Source organism: Piliocolobus tephrosceles, chromosome 10, assembly GCF_002776525.5.
Source record: "Piliocolobus tephrosceles isolate RC106 chromosome 10, ASM277652v3, whole genome shotgun sequence".
Lineage (NCBI taxonomy): Eukaryota > Metazoa > Chordata > Mammalia > Primates > Cercopithecidae > Piliocolobus > Piliocolobus tephrosceles.
The window spans coordinates 103919221-103942316 of record NC_045443.1 but is presented as its reverse complement, the minus strand read 5'-3'; the positions used below and the strand labels follow the sequence as shown (position 1 = coordinate 103942316).

General features: G+C 42.6%; 1 protein-coding gene across 10 annotated transcripts in view; it reads right to left on the bottom strand.

The window, feature by feature from the left end:
- TCP11L2 (t-complex 11 like 2) overlaps nt 1–13829 on the bottom strand; it is a 41906-nt gene extending 28077 nt beyond the window's left edge. The window contains exons 1-7 of one of the 10 annotated variants that reach the window (XM_023193761.3): nt 13519–13814; nt 12233–12371; nt 9058–9146; nt 7346–7492; nt 7057–7248; nt 3804–3939; nt 179–299 (exon numbers count right to left, since the gene is read on the bottom strand). In XM_023193761.3, coding sequence (XP_023049529.1) covers nt 179–299; nt 3804–3939; nt 7057–7213 — 414 coding nt within the window. In that variant the 5' untranslated portion in view covers nt 7214–7248; nt 7346–7492; nt 9058–9146; nt 12233–12371; nt 13519–13814. Of the gene's footprint in view, nt 1–178; nt 300–3803; nt 3940–7056; nt 7249–7345; nt 7493–9057; nt 9147–12232; nt 12372–13207; nt 13497–13518 lie in introns of those variants that run through there. The other 9 variants (XM_023193493.3, XM_023193563.3, XM_023193618.3 and 6 more) reach the window with 9 other exon arrangements.
- Nucleotides 13830–23096: the final 9267 nt, after the last annotated feature.

Below are 23096 nucleotides of genomic sequence, written 5' to 3'. Positions count from 1 at the left end.
AGGGGGTGAGCCCTCACCAGATGCCAAATCTGCTGGTGCTTTGATCTTGGACTTCCCAACCTCCAGTACTGTGAGAAGTAAATTTCTACTGTTTATAAGCCACCCAGGCTATGCCAGTCTGTTATAGCAGCCCACCCGGAGTAAGATGCTAACTGACACAGACAACACAGCAACTTGCCTCTCTGATTTCTTCAAACAGTTTGATGGCATGTTCAAACTCAGGAGGGTCAGCATTTAGTTCTGAATCCAAGACGTCCCAGAAGGCCTGATGAACAATGTGCTTCACTCGACCAGCCAAACTATGGCAATAAAATGAATTGTTTTTTAAAATAAGCATCATTTTTTCCTGATTACAAAAGAAATATCCTCATTGTAGAAATCTTATAAAATGTAAACAAAAAAACAAAACCAGAATTGTCCTTAATCCCATTATTAATCTTTTAATATTTTTCTTGTTGAATGCATTATTTTAACATAGCTAAGCACATATATGCAAAATGTGTACTTTTCACTTAACATTCTGTCCTATTTCCCCTAGACCTTGAAAATGCTTTCAATAACTTCATAAAATTCTGTCCTAAAGAGATTTCATAATTTATGAAATTTTGGGATGAGATGGCAAAGTTCCTCTTCCTCACCAGCTGAAATTTCATGGCATGGAATAGAACAGATTGGCCCCAAGGGCACATGCATTTGAATGCCTGCCAACTTCAGCTTAGGTGTCCCATTTAAAGTTAGCCAGACCAAACTGCCAAAATAGAAGCCTTCCGAGGAAGAGCTCACAATAGAATAAGTGGCCACCTTGCTTCACCCCTTATGTCAATCCCTTAAAATAGGTGCACATTAAAATACACATTCCTACCTCACTCCTATACCATTTAGCAACAGCTTTTAGAAAACCACGTCCCTCCACTGTAATTACTGACGAGGCTGTTTTCCCACAGACCTATATACCTTTCCCAAGCAGAGGCTGTAAGACCTTCATGTAGGTACTTACCACTGTGCCTAGCACAGTGCCTGATATATAGTGAGTGCTTGACAAATGCATGGTGAATGAATTTATAATTTGATAATTGTATCTCTTTTTTTTTTTTGAGACGGGTCTCACTCTGTCGCCCAGGCTGGAGTGCAGTGGTGCAATCTCAGCTTACTGTGGCCTCCGCCTCCCAGGTCCAAGTGATTCTCATGCCTTAGCCTCCCAAGTAGCTGGGATTACAGGCGTGCACCACCACACCCAGCTAATTTTTGTATTTTTAGTAGAGACATGGTTTCACCACATTGGGCAGGCTGGTCTTCAACTCCTGATCTCAGGTGATCTGCCCGCCTCAGCCTCCCAAAGTGCTGGGATTACGGGTATGAGCCACCACACCTGGCTAAGACTTTAATAAACAAAGGCAATGTGTGCTAACTCTGTACTTTGTTTCCCTTGCTCACATTTTCTAGCCATGGCAGAAACCGAAGGTAAGAGAGACTAATATTTTCCATAGTATCAAAGTATTTATGTGCAAGGTACTTTTATGCTAGTGAGCATACATCTGAAGTGAGTAGTGTAGCCCCCACCTTATTCTTGGGAAGCATGAGGTTCAGGTACTCTCAGCAAAGCCAGGATTCAAACCCCAGGGTCTGTCTGAGCCTAAAGTGCCTTCACTATGGCCTATACTCACCACTTTTGAATTTAAAGTACAGATACGCCCTGTCTTTTGCTTTACTTCATACAAAATACAAATTTTAACTTTAAAATGAGACTCTGTCTCAAAAAAAAATTCATTTGTATTAGTCAATAAAAGTTTACTGAACATCTAACATCTGGGAAAAGAACATTCAAAAAGGAGAAGTCAGAGGAACAGAGTTTCTGAGACAAGATCCAGGTTGGTGAACCCTGAGGTTAGAAAGGAAGCCAGTGTGGCTGAAGCACAGCAAGCAGGAGGGACAGCACTGAGACAGGGTCAGGGGAGTGGGGCCATCCAGGCCATACGGAAACACTTAGATTTTTAGTCTCTGAGTAATTGAAAACCATTGAAGGGTTTCTGGCAAAGAAATAATCTAATATAGCTTATTCTTTAAAAAGATCATTAAGGCTACTGTGTGGATATGGAAGATGAACTGTGGGGGGCTAAGAACGGAGACAGGGCAACCAGTTAGGACTGAAAGGGTCCAGGCCAGAGATGATGGTGCCCTAGCCTAGGGTTGCAGCAGTAGAGCTGGTATCAAGGGTCATGGAGAAATGCAGGTACCAAAGGAAATCAAACAGATATACCCATGATAGATGGCAAGCTTAAAAAATGTTCATATTATATGAACAACATCCCCAGGTGGACTATGATCCACTTTTTAAAGAGGAAAAATTATTACATTGACTTCCTTTACTTTTCCTGCTTTAAAACAAATGAAAAAGTTCTGAACGGGATCAAATATTCTCAGTTGTCTTAATTGATCGAATGCCTCAGGATTTATCATTGGTACTGCGAGGCTGAAAATTCAATCCATGAACCAACTTTGCTTCTAAAGATGATTGATCTGTAATAATAGTCTCAAGCCTCTTCTTCTCTTTGTCCCAGGAAACCTGTGAGCCACTGACTCCAAAAAGGCTGAAGTAGGATCCAAAGGGGTGGCTCCAACTAGAGGTCCGAAGGCAAGGTTAACCAGGAAGTGCCTCTTGCAGCTGTGACTCCCATCTCCAGACATTTCTGGATTGCCTACTTTTAACACTTTGACCGTTCAGGTGCATTTATTTATTCTTCAGAACCTGAATATCAGTTTTCAATAAATCAATCTGCAAATATTTCTTGAGCCTATACTGTATGTCCGGCACTATGCTAGACAATAAGGATACAGCAACAAACAATACAGACATAGCTCCTCCATAAATGATGCATTTCAATCAAGTGGGGAAAATGGACATCAAACAAAATTATAAGACCTCTTAACAAAAGGGAGGCAGCAAGGGCTACAGGTGTCTCTAGCAAAGGGATTAATTGTAGTCTAGGGGGTTCAGGAATGTCAGAAAAAGCTTCCCTCAGGAAGTGACATATAAACTGAGTTCTAAAGATTATAGGTAATATGTATCCTAGGGGAATTTTTTTTTTTGAGATGGAGTCTTACTCCGTCGCCCAGGCTGTGGTGCAGTGGTGCGATCTCCGCTCACTGAAACCTCCAACTCCTGGGTTCATGCAATTCTCCTGCCTCAGCCTCCCAAGTAGCTGGGATTACAGATGCCCCACCACCATGCCCGGCTAATTTTTGTATTTTTAGTAGAGATGAGGTTTCACCATGTTGGCCAGGCTGGTCACAAACAGGATTTTTTTTTTTTTTTTTTTTTTGACAGGGTCTTGCTGTGTCACCCAGGCTGGAGTGTAGTGGCATGATGAGAGCTCACTGCAGTCCCTAAACTCCTGGGCTCAAATGATCTTCTTGACTCATTCTCTTGGGTAGCTGTAATTACAGGCTCATGCCACCATGCCGGATAATATTTTTATTTTTATTTTTTGTAGAGATGCGGTCTTGCTTTGGTGCCCAGGCCAGTCTCAAACTCCTGGCTTCAAGGAATCCTCCTGCCTCCACCTCCCAAAGTGCTGGGTTTACAGGTGTGAGCTACCACACACAGCCAGAATTTTTTTAAAACAAGTATAAGAACCTTGTTAGAACTAAACGTTTACCCCTGAGGATATTATACAAGAACTTCCAGGAATCAGTGTGAGTATGTCTCTCTCTATCTCTCTCTCTCTCACACACACACACACACACACACACACACACACAAAATCTTCAGCACAGTTTACGTATAACAAATGTCCCCAGGTTACCTGTTTTCTGGGAGGGCCTCTTGTTTCAATTGAAAATTCTCATTTACAGCAATCTCGTGAGCAAGAGTCAAGTTTGATAAGTTCCTTGTTGCAGCCATCACTTCGTCAAATGTTACAACTCTTGGAGGGCTTGTTGCTGAAAGAAAAAAAAAAGGCAGTTAATGTTGTGGAAGAAAAGTTGTCATCCAACGAGGCCTCCTGATGCAGATAAGGTTTAATTTATCAGAATGTATAGACTTGAGAGTTTTATAAGTAAGGAGACTATATATTAAAATAGGTGAATTCCCTCACTTAATAAAGGCTTCAAAAATTTAAGAACTCCTTCAATAGCTTCAGTTACCATATTTGATAACATTCTCTCAAATATTTCTGAGACCATCTTATTAATATAGGCCCATTATAAATCACTCTCAAAAATTAAATTACCAGGCTGGGTGCAGTGGCTCACGCCTGTAATCACAGCACTTTGGGAGGCTGAGGCTGGCGGATCGTGAGGTCAGGAGATCGAGACCATCCTGGCTAACACGGTAAAACCCCATCTTCACTGAAAATAGAAAAAAATTAGCTGGGTGTGGTGGTGGGTGCCTGTAGTCTCAGCTACTCGGGAGGCTGAGGCAGGAGAATGGCGTGAACCCAGGAGGCGGAGCTTGCAGTAAGCCGAGATTGCGCCACTGCACCCCAGCCTAGGCAACAGAGGGAGACTCTGTCTCAAAAAGGAAAAAAACATTACCTCATTTTTAGTGCCCATTGAAACCTGCATTTATATGTATTATATAGGAAATTGATAAAATTATGTTTATTCTATAATTCAGAAGTCTCATTAAGTAGACTCAATATGAAATAACTGATTTTTAGAACTATAATATTTATTTATTTATTTATTTATTTATTTATTTATTTATTTATTTATTTGAGATGGAGTCTCACTCTGTTGCCAGGCTGGAGTGCAGTGGTGCAATCTCAGCTCACTGCAACCTCCACCTCCTGGGGTCAAGCAATTCTCCTGCCTCAGCCTCTCGAGTAGCTGGATTACAGGCACGTGTCGCCACGCCTGGCTAATTTTTGTATTTTTATTAGAGATGGTGTGTTGCCATGTTGGCCAGGCTGGTCTTGAACTCCTGACCTCAGATGATTCACCTGCCTTGGCCAAAGTGCTGGGATTACAGGTGTGAGCCACCGTGCCCGGCCAAAAACTGTAATTTTTAAATGTATAGGCGGTATAGTATAAATGCTTAGGTTCACTCTAAGTTTTGCCAATTGGTATTTATCAATGGATTTCACTGAGGCATAGCCTTCCTCCTCACAGGGTTGGCCTGAGGTGACTGAATGAGATAATTTAAGTAAAGAAAATAGTAAGAACTCAATAAATTTACATAATTAAAAGTAAAACAGAATAAATCTGAGAAGCCGGATATTGTACTTCTCAGTAGGAAGTAGTAAATTAAGAATCTGAGTTATTTCTAAAGATTATACTAAGAAACTATTCTAATAAATCATGTCTTTTTAAAATCACTGTTGGAAATCTTAGCTTCTTTTAACTAAAATCATAATGTCAAACAACAGCAGTGACAGGTAATACTTTACTACCTAATTTGTTATTTTTTCCCAAGATGGAGTCTTGCTCTGTCACCCAGGCTGGAGTGCAATGGTGCAATCTTGACTCACTGCAACCTTCACCTCCCAGGTTCAAGTGATTTTTTTGCCTCAGCCTCCCAGGTAGCTGGGACTAGAGGTGCATGCCACTATGCTCAGCTTATTTTTGTATTTGTAGTAGGGATGGGGTTTTACCATGTTGGCCAGGTGGACTTGAACTCCTGACCTCAGGTGATTCGCCTGCCTCAGCCTCTCAAAGTGCTGGGATTACAGATGTGAGCCACTGCGCCTGGCTACCTAATATTTAGGAAAAGATGAGGAGGATCAGGGAAAGAGGAGCAAGAAAAGAAAGGTGATGCACAGAATTGGTAAAACCCTTCTTCAGGATGTCTAGGTACCCTGGTGTCAGATGTACCAACCCCACATATAGTATAAAGAGTGAGAAAAGGCACAGAAACCTGGGGTGGCTGCTGTTAATTTCTTTTGCCAGGTCTGACTCAAGATTCTCCTTAAAAATGTTTATATACTTTGGTCCAATAATCCAGTGATATCCAAAAGACTTTCCAGAAAGGCTTCATGAACTAAGATGTTCATAAAGCACTATTTGTAACAGCAAAAAAAAAAAAAAAAAGGAAACTAACTAAATGTCCAATGACGAATCAATGGTTAAGTTTACCGTATATTCACTTGATGAAGTAATAGGTATTCATAACACCAGTGTTTCAAAAACATGTAATCATGAGTAAACGTTTTAGTTATAATACTAAGCAAGAAGAGTCCACACACATATACGCACATACGTCTATGTGAAGGATAAAGATACGGCAAAGCACTGCCAGCTGTCGTCTTTGGGTGATATCACAGGCAATGTTTTCTTTTCTCTATTCTTACGTATTTTCTAAGTTTTAAAAACTAAAAATGTAAAAATTTAAAATACAAATGAAGCAATTTGTAAGAAGTGGACAGTTCAACATAGTAAACATTAGTTGCTTTTTCCTGCATTTGCTTTGCCAGTTAAAGGTGTTATACTTACTAAATAAAGCGCCAATTTAAAAAAAGGGCAAACACATCTGCTTTACACATCTCTAGTTTCTACACACAAAAACGGGAAAAAGATATCTCCTTTTGCTGTGACCTCTCTTTTAACTCTTTCTCACACCCCTAATGTAGTAATTCTCCTTGTGGGTACCTTCCTGGGGTGATTTGCACAATATTTTTTGAAATCAACATGAAATCCTTTAGATTATTTCACTTCCTTCCTGACCTTTCAATGAAGACCAGTTTCATTCAGTGTAAATCAGGAATACTCAGAAAAGACCAATTTGAATTTATCCTTGAGCGGGGATCTAAGAAGTAATCTCAAGGAATGGCTTTCTGCCATTTGGGAGAAAAGACAGATGAGGTTGAAGTCCTGCTTTATCGTCAGACCGAAGCAGATCGGAGGCAGTGATCAAAATAAAAATCAGCAGGTTGTAAACTTTAGTGGCTATTTATTTCTGAGAATGTGTCCAGGAAAGCTGCAGTACCTCTGCAGCGCTATTCTGGGGCATCTAGAAAGGAGGGGAAGTCTGTTGCTCTCAGGCATTTCTGAGTTTTCAAATCCAACACATATCTAGAATTAGCCCCGCCACCCTCAATCCCTGCTCCCCCATTGGCTCACAAGCAGGAGAGCTGGATTTGCTGGAGGAGTCACTTGTAAAGCTCTGCCTGGAGCACTCATAGTCACTGAGCGAAGCCATGCTTTCGGAAAACCGGGAAGAATCAGAATCGCTTGGCTGGTCCTCTCCCACACACTGCTTCTCACCATTGAAGGGCATTTTGTGTCACTGAAGTGTGGGTAAAAAGGTAGCACCTGCACAAACAAAGAGACCCTGCATCAATGTTCTAGTTTGCTTTCTGTCTTTGCCAACATTTGATGTCCCACTGATGGCATTTCTTGTAAATGCTACCTTCTCCAGGAGGCCTTGCTTTTAGCCAAAGTGAATAGCACTCCTCTTGGGATGTCTGCAGCACATCTCCTGCATCTCCAGGTGAGTACTTAGTTCCTTGTATATTAGTCCCTTGTTATTTTCTTCCCATGGCTACTTCTGAATCTCCTTAATAAAGCAGAGACTGTGTCTTGTCCACGACCAGTGCCAAGTATATGACAAGTGTTCATTCAGTGTCAGCTAAATCAGAATCCCTGAATCTCATTTGGTAAGCTTCAACCAGAACATTTGCAAGCCGATATCACGACACGTTCACTAGCCTGGTACTGCCAAAGCCCAAGCCCTAGAGCAGAGAATTTACTGCTTAAGCCTATCTTATTAGATTTAAACGTCAAAATTCCCAGTTCCTTGTCATGCTCTTATTTGAATATCTTAAAGTTTGTTTCCACTTGAAGTCATTTCTTTTTCCCCCAGTTATTCCCCTGTAATATAACAACTGTGCTATGCATGCTCTGCTCTTAATTTTTCTCTACTACAGTTGCCTCAAATGAGCTCTGGCTGCTTTTCCAAGTGAAAGTGAGTAAGAGCTTCCAGCCATGAGAATTTATGAACTAGCTTAAGAGTTTTAACTGTCTATTTCATTTTTCTACTTTAGCTGGATAGCACACTTGGTTTCTTAATTGTATTTAACAAGGCAGAAAAGTGCAAAGATTAAAATAATTGGGAGTCAGGAGTCCAGGGTTTGTGACCTGGGTTCATCATTAATGTGCCGTGTGACTTTATGCACATTTTTCTGAGAGGTTGGGCCAGTTATAAGGTTTCCCTCAGCTAGGAATGTAAGATGCTCCAAACCCAGAGTTCCATGAGGCATCACTAGAAGTTCTGAGAAATTAAATGTGCTTATGCCAGGCATGCTTAATAATGTGTAACTATACTTGCAACTATACTTTCTTCCAGCAATTCACTGGAGGTAGAGTTCCTGACACAGGGGCTGCAATGGAAAATTTAAAGCTTCAAAATGTTTAGAAACTCTTGTTTAGTGGGTACATGCCTCCACATTACAACTGGGCCTTAGTGTATCCAAGCAGAAGCCTATATTTGAAGCCAAAATGTCCATTATTACTCTATTAAAAAATTTTCTGTTTCCTCATACAGGCTTACTAAGAATACCTAATTCATAGGGTTGGTGTGAGATTTCAGGTACTCAATACATGCAGAGTGTTTGGAACAGTCACACAGTAAACAGTATACAAATGTTTTCTATTATTTGCTTTTTCTTGTTAATATCATTGCCTCAGGACTTAAACACTCTGGAGGGAAGAACAGTTTTAGGTCAGGATAACACCATGTTCTTCAACAGACAAACAAGGCTGGTAGTTAACATGGAACAGAACTCTTGGCACTTGTTGGACAGACAAAAGCCAAGAGTGAATGGCCCATCACTGTGTGAATGTTCTTCCGCGAGTTCCTTCATACTTGCTCTTACCTTTCTCCGTTTTGAATTTCCAAGTCAGTCACCTGGGGACAAAGCTACTTGATTCAAAAGGCACTGAGGATATTTAGACTACTTTAAAAACTATTTTGGATTCTCCCTTAGACTGATGATTATGAAACCAGGCTGTTTCTTTAAGAAAGGTAATACTCCTTATGCAAACTTAGATCTACCTAACTTTTGCCACTGCAACTCACAAGTAAATCAAACAACTTTTCAGAAACATCACATCTCATCATACCTGGAGAATTTAATCAGTGGTCAAAGGTAAAGTCAACAGAAAAGACTGAAGATGACTCCAAGCAAAGCCTCCAACACGATAGCAGGTCACTATTCAAAGAAAATTAAGTACTGTCATATTCACATTTTTTATTGTATTAGTCCATCACTTTGTGATAATAAATACAATATTATGTCATTTCTTCTGAGACCAATCACTGGAATGCAGCAAGCATTCAAATATTTATTGTTGAATAAATGAATGGTAGTAAGACTACTGACATTCAAGAGGTGTGAATGGGTACAAGGACTTGAAGGGGCCAGTGCTGTATCTCACTATAGATAGAGAGGAGACTGGTTTTTAATTTGCTTGTGATTCCTCAGCTTGTGCCCAGCTTTACTTCCTTATTTCCTTTCTGCAGCAACTCTATCTGCAAATAGTTCTGCACTGGTTCAGGATTGCAAAAATACACTGATGATAATACACATCACTGAAGTCGTTAAGAACATTGCCTCTGCAGCTAGGTGGACTGGGTTCTCAATCCTGGCTCCTCTTGATTATTTACTGACTAGAAACAGAGAACTTACCATTTGTAAAATGGGGACAACAATAGTATCCACCTTGTAGAAGTGTTGTGAAGATTAACTGAAATAGTATCTGTCAAGTGCTTAAGCTCCTAGTAAGTGCCTGACGGATGTCAACTATTATTTTATTCTTACAAAAGAAGTTACAAGTTCCGAAAATGTAATGTCATAAAAAACAAAGAAAGGTTGAGAATATGTTCCAGATTAAAAAAAAAAAAACAAAAAAAAACACTTGATAACTGAGTGCAATAGGTGATCCTAGGATCCAGTACTGAAGCAAAAATGCTGTAAAGGACAGTATCGGTCAATCAATAACACTGTTAACAATATTTGAATCTATTGTCTATTGTCCAATGTTAAATATACTGAAGTTGAAATGTACTGTGCTTTTCTATTTAGGAATAAAGGGCCATGACATAATACAACTTTTTCTCAAATCATTCAAATGAAAGAGAAAGAGAAAAAATAATAAAGCACATAGGACAAAATGTTAATAGGTGCATCTGAGTAAAAGGTACACAACAGGGTATTCCTTGTATTATTCTCACAACTTTATCTGTAAGTTTGAAAGTATTTCCAAAAAAAAGATTAAAAGAGAAGATGATGGGCTGAACTGAAACTTCAAGATTCAAATTCAGAACAGTCCAACCTCTTGCAGTTCCACCGCTGCGATAGCTTAAATACCCCTCTATTACAAGAACTCTTCTAGACAGTCAAACTTGTCCTGATGTCCTTCTTGAACAGTGCCTGAAGAATAAAACAGGAAATAGGCCAGAGCCCTCCAGAAGAGGCAAAACAGATAATCCTTTTTAAGAGTTCATCCCTAGGTGGGTTCCCTTTTCCTAAGTCTCTGGGCCATGGTTTACGACCCTCTGTGATCTTAACTCTGCCCACCTCATTCTGTAATGCTCTCCCACTAACCCCTCATGATCTTCTTTGGGTTCCTCAGACACGCCAAACTTCCTATTTCAGGGCACTCAGACCTGCTATTCTCTCTCCCTGAAATGTTCCTCTCCCTGATCTCCTTGTGGTTGGCTCCCCATTGTCATTCAGATTTGAAATTTAATGTCACCAACTTCGAAGTAACCTTCCCTGATAGCTACACTCACTGCATCTAAATGAGCCAGCTAGAGCTTAGAACACTGCCTGGGCTAGAGCAGGAGCTCAATGAATATAGTTGCACGAACTAATTATGCCACACTCCTATTCATAAGACACCTTGAGTTTTCCTTCTTTTCTACCTCAGATTACTCATATTCCCATCATGCAGTCACTTACAGTACTACACTTGTGTGCATATCTGTCTCCCACTAGATTTTAAGCTGCTGGTGGAAGCTGTGACTCTCCTCTCCAATTCCCAGTGCCTACTTCAATATATTTGCAAGACACCGAAAATTCAAACTAGCAAAGACCCACAGTTTCAGGAGCTTAAAGAAACTTGTGTGTAGCAAATAATAACAATTACAGCTAACAGTCGCTGAGTGCCTATTACTACCTCAAAAATAAGCAATCAGTAACTGCTCTATGATAAGTTCTTTATATATTTTATCTCCTTGAATCCTCATTATAACCTTGTTAGCTAAGGTATCATTATTATCCCAATTTTATCATAAGATCCTGAGGCCCAGAGAGGTTGCATTACTTGCCCAGTGGTTCACAGCAGTGTAGAGGCACAACTCAAATCCAGGAAGCAGATCCCTGAAACCCGTGCTCTCTACCACTCCAGGATGGCTGGAGAAAATTTGCTGTGCTGCTCATTCTTTCCACTCCCACTGCCAAATCGATCTACCCATCACCATGTGGACCCTTGCACACGTGGTAGCAAGCTGATCTTATCCTGGTATGGCTGCTCAAGTGCCATTCTGTGAAGGGCATCACTGAAGGAGTTCGTCACCCAAAACAATTCTCCACCACCCCGCTACAGTGATAGAAAATCCTCTAGGAGGGAGCCATTCTTTATGTACCACAAAATCCCTAGTTAAACCCCACATGTTAGCAAAAAGGTTAACTGCTTACAGTCATAAACATTTTGGAGTGAAATATTCAGATTACCCAGCAGGGCCTTGAGGAATGGAACCCATCCAGTTAAGGTTAGCTCACGCAAAAAAAGAAACTTCAAGAAACATCTAGTGGGTACCATCCTTTAAGACCAGAACAAGGTCAGATGCAAGGACAAGCCTTCGCATATGTGTAGTAAAGGGAAGGGAGTCAGAGGACTAAGTCTGGGCTCTGAAGAAAAAAGTTGCAGATGATGTGAAAAATTTCCATCTTCTGCAAAATGCTGCTTTAGAATCAGTCTCAAATAGCAGTGCTAAAGTTATTCATCCACAGCAAAGCAAAAACCATAGAGCAGAATAAAGTTATTCATCCACAGCAAAGCAAAAACCATGGAACAGAGGGATAGGGGCCTACACCATTCATCTAGACAATACTGGTCTTCATCAAGTTAGAACCAACAAAGAGCTAGATAAAAGTCAACAAGCCAGTCACTGTCTACAAAGCAGATGTTCACGTTACACACGGCATTACAGCATCAGGGAGAAGGATTCCTAGGCACTTTTCATATTTGAAAGCACTCCTCCCACACTTGCTGGTCTGTTTTCTGTTAATACCTGCGCTTCCCCCTCTGGGGCCCTCAACCTCTCACAAAATGGCATTGAAACTGCTTCCACACATGACTGGGTATCTTCGGCCCTGGGCCTCTTCAAATCAGGCAACTTCCACTGGCTGTCAGGGTGATGCATGAAATCCCTAGAGAAGAGAGGAAAAGGACCACAGAAGGGAGCCTCCTCAAGTGGGAACCACTGAGATAAACTCATTATCCGTTGGCAGGTAAGAAGAGCAAGGTCCCTGATTGGGCTGGTGACCATGGGTGCTGAGACGCCCACTGGGGACAAGGACAACTTGTTCAGTTTCTTCACAGTTAAGGTAGCAGGACAACCATGTAAGATTTTCCCAAACTGCAGTCATTTGAGTACCAACCACTCTTTATGACTATTTCTACATCTCCCTCCTTACCTATACTATAATTTACTAACCGTGTCTCTTTATCTTAGCTAGATTTTTGCATTTAAATGTATTTATTTTAAAAGGAAACTCTGTCATTGTGAAACTGCTTACTTAATGGAACAGATTTTCTTAATAGTAACGAAAACAAGTAACTATGTTCATCCATGTGCCACCTTAAATCATTGCTATTACCCCCACTGGTGCCACCTACAGTAGCAGCTTCGGGAAGCACAAGCAACCCCTGAGGGTTCAGCGTTCCAGCCCAGGCCCCATCGGCATTTCTCCACCTCTTCCCCTTAACCAAAGGTCCCGGCAAGGGGACGCAGCAGCAGTCTGCACGACCTCGCCCACGTCCTCTGGCCGCCCCTCCCCTCCAGCAGCACCACGTTTCCTGTCAAAACAAACCCTTGGGGGAGGGGACGGCGGAGGCAGAGCCGAGTGCCGGGGAAACCACGGCAACAAGCTCCAAACACACGCTGCCGGGCCCGCCCGGCCTCTACCCTGGCTCAGTTCCCCACTCCAGCCCGGCCGAGGGGTGCGGGGGAAGGGGGTGCCTGATGGCGGGATGCCGCTGGTACCTGTCCAGCAGGATTTAAACAGCGGCGAAGCGGCCTCCAGGACCCGAAGTCTGTTCACCCCGACACGCCGGGGCGGCCACTCGGTGCCCCGCTCCCCGCTCCCACGCGGAACGGCAGTTCGAGGTCAAACAAGGGGACGTGGAGTGGTGAGACAAGAACTAGGAGACGAGCTTGATGGCCCCTGCCCCGCCGTCCCAGCATGGAGTTCCGAGATAGGGCGGAGGAGCCTTCGGGCTGCAGCAGTGTCCCCTCCGTTGGCCCCGGCCGGTCACCTCCGAGCCGGCAACGCCTTCCCCGTGAAGGATACGCACCGGGTCCAGCACGTAGACAAGAGGAGAACGGCGACGGAGTGATCCCGCGTGAGGGCTCTCTGGGCGTCCCCTCACCGAGCACAGCACTATCACCTCGAAAACTCACCTAGTCCAACAACCCCCCCAACCCCAGCGTCCCCGCCGCAACGCGGTATTTAAAGGGCCCTGAGGGACTCTAGGGAGGCAGCCACGGCGCGGCCATCACAAAACCGGATAGCGAGGGGACGACGGCGCGACGGGACAAGGGGATCCAGGGCCCTTCAGGCTCCGATAGCCGAGCTCTCACAGACTGAACGTATTAGAGAAACAGTCTGCGTCATGTTTAAACCAGAGAGGCCGAGGACAGCTCGGATGGGAGGGTGTTTCGGATGCGAGACGGCACGGTCTCCCCGCGCGGCAAGTGGTGCGGTCCGGGCTGCCGGGGGCGGGGAGAGGAGTGTTTACGGAACTGAGGCCGCCGCACCGACGGGAGCGCCGGGCTTTGGGGGCGGGGCTTGACGGCGCACTGGGGGCGGGGCCGTGCGGGGGTGCTGGGGTAGGGGGGCCGAGCAGGGGCTCTGGGGGCGGGGCGAAGCCGACGGCCGAACCTCCAGCGGAGCGCTGAACGGATCCCGTGGGCTTCCAGGGGCACCGGCGTGGACTGCACCGCGAGCTCCCAGCCGCGCGTGGAACATTGAGTGCCCGTACACCCCTGTCTAGACGGGGCGATCCAAACTGGGTGCCCACGACAACACTGTCCACACTTACAGAGACAACCCAACTAACAACGCTTTAAACACGGGTTCAGATTTGCACCTGCACGGGACTATTAGCTCCTGGGAGTCACACCCATCCAGGCCCTCTGAAGACTTGGTGTGCGTGCAAAAGATAAAGCGTCTTACTTCCTCTGGGGTTCTTGGCAGCACCTATCTCCTGGAGAAATTTCGACCTTGGTTAATGTAAATAACCAGTCCCAGGAGGGCTCTGTGCCGTCTGGCCTGCTGCTCAGCTCCCGCTGTGGGCGTGCTTGAGGGTGTAGAGAAACAAGCTTCCCCCAACTGCTCACATCAAAACCATGCCCTCTGCCAGGTGTAAATCGGTGCTGTATTACTTGGGAAATAGTTTCATGCAGGAACTACTTACATGAAGTTTGTATAGACTAAAGTATTTCTGTTTAGTGCCGAAATTATGTCTGGATTATGGAGGCAAATTGGCCACCACCGTTCAAAAACAACAACAGCAGCAACAACAACAATCAACAACAGGCAAGATTTTAAAGCAGGGTAGAAAGTCAGTTGTTTAGTGGTTACAACACAGACTTCTCTGTGGTTCCAATCCTGGCTCTGACATTCACTATCATGAGATCGTGGTCTCTGGGGATAACAATGATAGCTATTTCATTGGGTTATTGTGAGGATAAAGTGAAATAAAGCTTGTGAAGTGCTTAGCTGGGTACACAATAAGCACTCAGTAAGTATTAGGTATTGAAACTATTTGGCAAACCACTGTGGCCAAACTTAGCTGGTGATCTGTATAAATTTGTATCTGTGCCTCCTTTTGCCACTTTCCTCTCTTCTCCTAAAATATACAACCTAATAATACAGGTTCAGAGATTAAATAGAAGGTGCTGTCCCCACCGGAGTTCTTCCCTACAAACATGCCCTTGTTTATGTCATTTGTTGGATGATCAGGATGACAGAAGCCTCCAATTTCAATTCTTGCCAAATGACAACCACCACACAACTGCCATCACCACCTTAAAAACTCCACAATAGAAAGATGAACACCCAAATCCCCCAAACTTCCGGTAACTCTGTGACAATGACACATGGCAACATTACTTCCTTTGTTAGCTTTGTAAGGATTTAAGTATTGTTTTGTGCTATGACATAAGTTGGAGCAGGTGACCATGAGTCAGGGTAGTTGTCCCTTATACCTGAGTGACCAGCTGCCTGACCCTAGGCATGACACTTCTTTTAAAGTTCAGATACGTAGCTCTCAAAGCCACCAGGAAGCAGCTTTTGTCAAAACAAATTTCAACATGTGCTGGGGTACAAGCCTTGATGTGGAAGTGGTGGGGGTAACATCAGAAACCCAAGCTGAGATAAGAAATGATGCTGGAAATACTATCTTCTGTTACTTTAATGTTCAATAACTTGCTATCTGAAAACCCTTTGGTGAATTACCTGACCAACTGCCCTTGGCCTGACTTGTGTATAAAAGCACTTTGAGCCAGGTGCGGTGGCTCAGGCCCGTAATCCAAGCACTTTGGGAGGCCGAGGCGGGTGGATCACAAGGTCAGGAGATGAACCATCCTGGCTAACATGGTGAAATCCCGTCTCTACTAAAAATACAAAAAATTAGCTGGGTGTGGTGGCATGCGCCTGTAATCCCAGCTACTATGGAGGCTGAGGCAGGAGAATCGTTTGAACCTGGGAGGTGGAGGTTGCAGTGAGCCAAGATCACGCCACTGCACCCCAGCCTGGGCGACAGAGGAAGACTCTATTTCAAAACAAAAACAACACTTTGAAAAAATGGAGTGCTGTAAAATATAAAGCAGTTCCCTCAAAAATGAGCCTTGTATCACATTGTTGCTCAGAGGGCTCAGACAGTCATAACATAAAATCTTCCCTGCTCAGGTTATGTTCATGACTTTCTGAGAAAAAACAGACAAACAAACAAACAAAAACCAAAGTCTGAAAAGGCAACCTCTTTAGCAAGTAAAACAATTAGCATTTTATTTGAAGAAGACATATTATTACACGTAGTTTTTCTAACTTACCTTTTTTGAACCACTTGGAGAACTGACAGTAATACAGTTTGTTTTCTCCCTATAAATTACACGGTAGACCAAATGTGGTCTATCACTCTTGGCAAAAGACTAAGGGCAGATCAAAATTTTTGTTGGATAAAGAAACAGAAATACTCATTTTCTTTTTACACATCTGAAATCTGAGTTTTAAATTATAATAAATCATGGCCAAAAATCCAAAAATGTACTTACAGTTGGATTTGCAACCTCTCAGCCTTATAACTTTTCTAGTGGAGTTGCATCTTGTACTGATTTAATGTAATGCAAATTTAGCTATATGGGACTCATCTAGGACAGAATATGAGGAACACAAGAGAATAACAAATACTTCCAGTGATCTTGTCCCCTATTTCTCTCCATGGGAATTTGAGGTTTCTCTTCCTGTGTTGATCTGAGTTTCTGAGCTGCTTCTTTTGTTTTTTTTTTGTTTTGTTTTGTTTTGTTTTTTTTTTTTTTTTTTTTTTTGAGACGGAGTCTCGCTCTGTCGCCCAGGCTGGAGTGCAATGGCCGGATCTCAGCTCACTGCAAGCTCCGCCTCCCAGGTTCACGCCATTCTCCTGCCTCAGCCTCCCGAGTAGTTGGGACTACAGGCGCCCGCCACCTCGCCCAGCTAGTTTTTTGTATTTTTTTAGTAGAGACGGGGTTTCACCGTGTTAGCCAGGATGTTCTCAATCTCCTGACCTCATGATCCACCCGTTTCGGCCTCCCAAAGTGCTGGGATTATAGGCTTGGGCCACCGCACCCGGCCGTTTCTGAGCTTCTTATTATGTTCCAAACTTCTTTCCCATGACTGGCTTCATGGGCGTGCAGTCTGGGCAGTTGCACAAGGTCCCACCCTTGGAAGAGCCCTGTGCTTGGTTTAACACTTTGCTGCTGTTATGTTGAGATTCTTAATATTGTGCTTTTTGAAAGAGGGGCCTTGCATTTTCATTTTGCACTGGACCTGGCAAATTGTATAACTGGTCCTGATCTCCCCACATAGAATATGAGTCTAGTGGTTAAAGACACTTATTTTCCTGCCCCTAAGTGCCGATCAATTATTTCAACCAGTGCTCAGTCGAAGAAACTTATGTCTGTTTCAATGCTGGAAGAAAAGAAATAGCCCCAAACAAACAAAAACAACAAAAACTTGGTGTATCCTAGGTCCTACGGCTCATTAAAAAATTTTCAAGAGTAATTTTCACTGCACTTTGACCTCATGGTCTTCCTTAAGAGCCTAATCCCTCATGTAAGATGTGAGTCCATTGTAATTGAAAAAATAAAACAAAACAAAAAAATGGGCCAGGCATGGTGGCTCATGCCTGTAATCTCAGCACTTTGGGAGGCTGAGGTGGGTGGATCACCTGAAGTCATGAGTTCGAGACCAGTCTGACCAACATGGTGAAACCCTGTCTCTACTAAATACAAAAAATTAGCCAGGCATGGTGGTGCTTACCTGTAATCCCAACTACTTGGGAGGCTGAGGCAGAAGAATCACTAGAACCCCGGAGGCAGAAGTTGCAGTGAGCCGAGATTGTGCCATTGCACTCCAGCCTGGGCAACAAGAGTGAAACTCAGTCTCAAAAATAATGGCTGGGCATGGTGGTTCACACCTGTAATCTCAGCAGTTTGGGAGGCCGAGGCAGGAGGATCACTTGAGGTCAGGAGTTTGAGACCAGCCTGACCAACATGGCGAAGCCTTGTCTCTACTAAAAATACAAAAAGTTAGTTGGGCATGGTGGCACACACCTGTAATCCCAGCTACTTGAGAGGCTGGGGCAGGAGAATTGCTTGAACTTGCAGTGAGCTGAGATTGCACCATTGCACTCCAGCCTGGGCAACAGAGCGAGATTTTGTCTCAAAAAAAAATTAAAAACTAAAAATTAAAATAATTTTGTTTAAAAGGAGTCCCACTTTTTTCTCTCCCCTGTCCATCTTCAGGTGCTACAGAAAGGCCAAAAATCAGTGAGGAGGAAAATACAATAAAAAGCAAAAAGAAGAAAATGAATTCAGCTAATACACATACTAGAGAATTAGGCCCTGAATGTTCAAAAATTAACTGCATACCTCCTACTCAGTTCAGTTCTACTGTGAGCTCTAAAAATAAGGTCTATTAAAAAAAAATAACCACACCTTTTAGGCAAATTTTTTTGTTCTATATACTTTTATTTGGAAGATAAGGTAGATCTAGGCAATCGACCAGTTTTGACTATTAACTGATGCTTGAACAATTTTCCAAAGCACCAAAACCAGTTTTCTTTTGACTCCACTGAACCGAATTAGTAAAAAATTAGCAGTTATTTCTCATTTCAATTGCCTGTACCTTCACATTTAGGCACTGCCCAGTCCCTGACGCTGTCACATACTAAAAAGACAAATATTCTTAGTAATCCCTACACCCCTCCCTGGGCCCCTTCCTCTTACCTGGGCACCACTGTTGTCCCCTGGGAAGCAGAAAGAGAATGAGAACAAGCAGTGAAGACAACTCTGGGGCAGGAAGTGGGAGGGGCCAAAGAGAGTTGAAGCTCAAAGGAGCACCTGTGGGAGGCCAAACAGGTGATGGCTCAGACCTCTGACCAAGCCAGTCACTCTCTTTAGCCCACCTCCAGGCCAGCAGGCAATCAACCATTTTCTAAATGATTGCTTTGCTAAAGTGTTCATGAATGAACACTTAGGCCCTCAGTTTTAAAATAAAATGAAATAGCCAAATGGGCATGAGAAAGAGCTACTAAAATAAGATGCAATCTCCAGAAGACATAAAGGAAGGATTAAGAAATGTGACTCTTTAGATACATGATTCAACATGAAAATATGAGTTGCAGAACACTGATTATGGAGTGACACGATTTATGCTAGCGAGAGCTTACACTGGAGACAGCACATATGCATTCTGCATATATGAAATACATAGAAATGGACTAAAAAGAAACTGAACTGTTTAGGAGGCTACTTAGACAAGTTAGTTCCTCGTTTATTCCATATTCATTCAAACAGCTTATTTCTTTTGCAATGAGAATGTCATTCATATATTACTGGTCTATTTCACACTGCCATACAATGCAACTACTCTTATCATTGTATGTCCTCCTAAATATACCTTAGTGAAGATAGGCTATGATACTGCACAATAAGCAAATTTCCCATCTCTTTTTTATTCATATTTAAGAAAGCCATGACAACGAATGAAGCTTTTCATATAAAGTGTATAAAAGAACAGATTTGCAAAAAGTCCCTCACTATGATATATCAAAATTATTAATGCTGGGTGGGGGAATATTGATCCTTACTTTTTAAGTTCTTTTCCTCAAGCCCTATTCTTCAATAGCCAAAGTGTATGCAGTTTGCTTTCATTTTAAACATGTTTTTGCCCCAAACTCTGACTTATAAAACCTTCCCTTTCTTTGATGATAAACTGGACAAATGTCCTTTCTCAAAGTGATATGGGACTTAAATAATTACACTACCTTTTCTTTTCTTTTCTTTTCTTTTTTTTTTTGGCAGAATCTCACTCGGTCAGCCAGGTTGGAGTTCAGTGGCATGATCTCAGCTCACTGCAATCTCTGCCTCCCGAGCTCAAGTGATTCTCTTGCCTCAGCCTCCTGAGTGGCTGGAATCACAGATGTGTGCCATCACACCTGGCTAACATTTTGTATTTTTAGTAGAGATGGGGTTTCACCATGTTGGCCAGGCTGGTCTCGAACTCCTGACCTCAAGTGATCTGCCCCTTGGCCTCCCAAAGTGCTGGGATTACAGGCATGAGCCACCACATCCAGCCATACCTTTTGAAGATAAAAAATTGAGAGCTCTGAACATTCAGATGCCTGTACAGTAGCTTTTACCTGAGTTCCTGGGCATTCTACAGGAAGGTCGTATACTGGGGCACTAAGGGTTTATGTTGACTAAAGAGACACTCAGCAGTGACTCACTCAGTTGGCAGGTCAAGAATAGAAACCAGAAGAACTCACTTCATGGATTCTCTCCGCAAATACACACATACACACGTGCAGTGTCACATGCAAAGTATTACCCATTGGTATAATTATCTAATTTCCATAACAACATGTCAACAAGCATACCAGCTCTGTACCAACTAAGTGCCCAAAGTATTTATAATCACATTCCATTACTCTTGAAGGGTGCCTGGATCAGATACTGGGGTGGCTGTGCCTTCCAGAAAGCAAGAATGGAATGCTGCTTTATACAAAAGTATGAAGCTGTTTACATAGATATATATTCACCACACACACTCACACACACATACACACACACACGAAACGTTTCTGGCCAATTCCCTCAGAGGGATCCCAGGCCATGCCATTATTTATGGTACATGTACATCTGCATGTACATTATCAGTAAGTTCCTGAAAAGCTCAGTATAGGCCAGGAGCAGTGGCTCATTCCTACACTCCCAGCGTTTTGGGAGGCCAAGGTGGGCGGATCACCTGAGGTCAGGAGTTTAAGACCAGCCTGGTCAACATGGTGAAACCCCATCTCTATTAAAAATACAAAAAATTAGCCAGGCATGGTGGCACACTCCTGTAGTCCCAGCTACTCGGGAGGTTGAGGCAGGAGAATCAGTTGAACCCGAGAGGCAGAGGCTGCAGTGAGCCAAGATTGCACCACTACACTTTGGCCTGGGCGACAGAGTGAAACTCAGTCTCAAAAAAAAAAAAAAAAAAAAAAAGCTCGGTATAATTATACAAATAAATTTGAATGCTCAAGCTGAATTCTTTATTTAAAGGAAAACTTCTGTAATTATACATGGACATTTAAAAAAATGGCTTTTTAAAAGTTACAAGCATTACATAGATCAAAATTTTCAAAGAATCAACTGAGGTACAAAATAATTGTATATAATGAGGACATGTGGTATGGTGGAAAGAGGGTGGGCTTTGGGTTCAGACAGACCAGAGGGTTGACAACCGAGTTTCACTACTCATTATACATATGTCCTCATCCCTACAGGTATAAAACGGGGATAATAATGTTGTGGGGGCCATTTGTCATTTTGGTGATCCAGCTTCCCAAATGGTAAATTGTTATTTATTATAGAAGCCAGAGAGGGGATGATATGCTAATCTCATTCATACTTTACTGCTGGAGCTGGAAAGGCGTTCTGTCTTCCCAGACCCCGACAGCTGTAGCATGGGCATGGGACCTACGCATGTTCTATCAGATGCTGACCACCACAGGTAGGTAAGAGTGATTCACAGAGCTACAGTGGTGGTGCCCAATGCTGATGACACCAGCTATGGCATCCTTAGCATGGTCTTAGGTATACTTGGCTTCCTTTAGTTCTTTCCCAAGCTTGGTTCTTCAGTCTAAAATATGTTAGAGTCACTCACTAGCTACTTCCATGAGCTACCAAGACCCTCTGGTCTCAGTTCCATGAGCTATGAAGACCCTTCTGGTCTAGTCAGACTAGGGTGTATTATTTGCCACTAAGAACCTTGCCTAGAACGAATACCCCATAACCCGTGGGAGAATTAAAAGGAATAATGTATATGAAGAGTTGAGCAGAGTGCCAGGGACATTGTATGGATCAGTAAACTGTAACTACTGTTATTATACTAGTTATTTTAATGATTTAATATTTACAGCTTCGACAGGTTCTAGGCAACTTAAAGGTCTGTGACGTGATAATTTAAAATTCTGCCAAGGAGCAAATTTGAATCCAATAAGTTAGTGGTACGAGAGTCATTTATTTAGCTAACAAGTGAGCCTAACACATCACCCAGTATTTATATATCAATATGAGGATTACTATTCTCCACTCATTAGGCCAGTAAGTCAGGATCCATTCAGGAAAATAATATAACATTATATAGTGTTAAGAACAATGATCCAAAAACTTGGATAATTATCCAAACGTTATCCGAAGGCTTGGAAATAGGCAAAAGGGACAGATGGATGTCCTTTTAGTAGGGTGCTGTGTAGTGCTGTGTAGTAGCAGACTCGTGCAAGGATTCATGCATTATCTAGAACTGTGTACCTTTGTTGGACTTACTACTCATTATTGGTTCGGATATTTCAGAACTTTGTAAAGGCAAATGTTACTTTATTAAAAACTGATAACAAAGGCCCCGTGTAGTGGCTCATGCCTGTCATCCCAGCAGTTTGAGATGCCAAGATGGGCAGATTGCTTGAGGCTAGGAGTTGGCAACCAGCCTGGGTAACATAGAGAGATCCTGTATCTACAAAAAAAATACAAAATTAGCTGGGCATGGTGGCATGTGGCTGTAGTCCCAGCTAATTAGGAGGCTAGAGCGGGAGGGTCCCTTGAGCCCAGGAGTTCGAGGCTACGGTGAGCTATCATCATGGCACCTCACTTTAGCCTGGGTGACAGAGACGGTGGGTCAAAAAACCAAAACCCAAAACCCAAAACAAAACAAAACACCAAAAAATTGATAGCAGTGCCAATTATTCTTGTCCATTTCTAATACAAGTAAAATCATTTCCGTTCTATAGAAAAGATAAAATCTTACTATTTATTACCTTGTAAGAAATTAACCAATTTTGTATCTAACCTAGTAACATACAAATCTTATTGTAAGATTTTTAAAAATGCATTTCTTGATGGGATGTATAAACCCCTATTTCTCAAATGCTCCTTAAGTCAACTTTACCATTTTACTGGCTAATTCTTTAATTGATGAAATAAATATTTTTTAAGCCTGTGTTTGATCTATTTCATATAAGTCATGTTTTTAACTTGTTGAAAATTATATTTTGACAAATAGAAGTCAATCCAGGGGGCCACGTAGAAGGAGCATGTAATCCAGAACTGACAACCCCCAGGTAGGCTT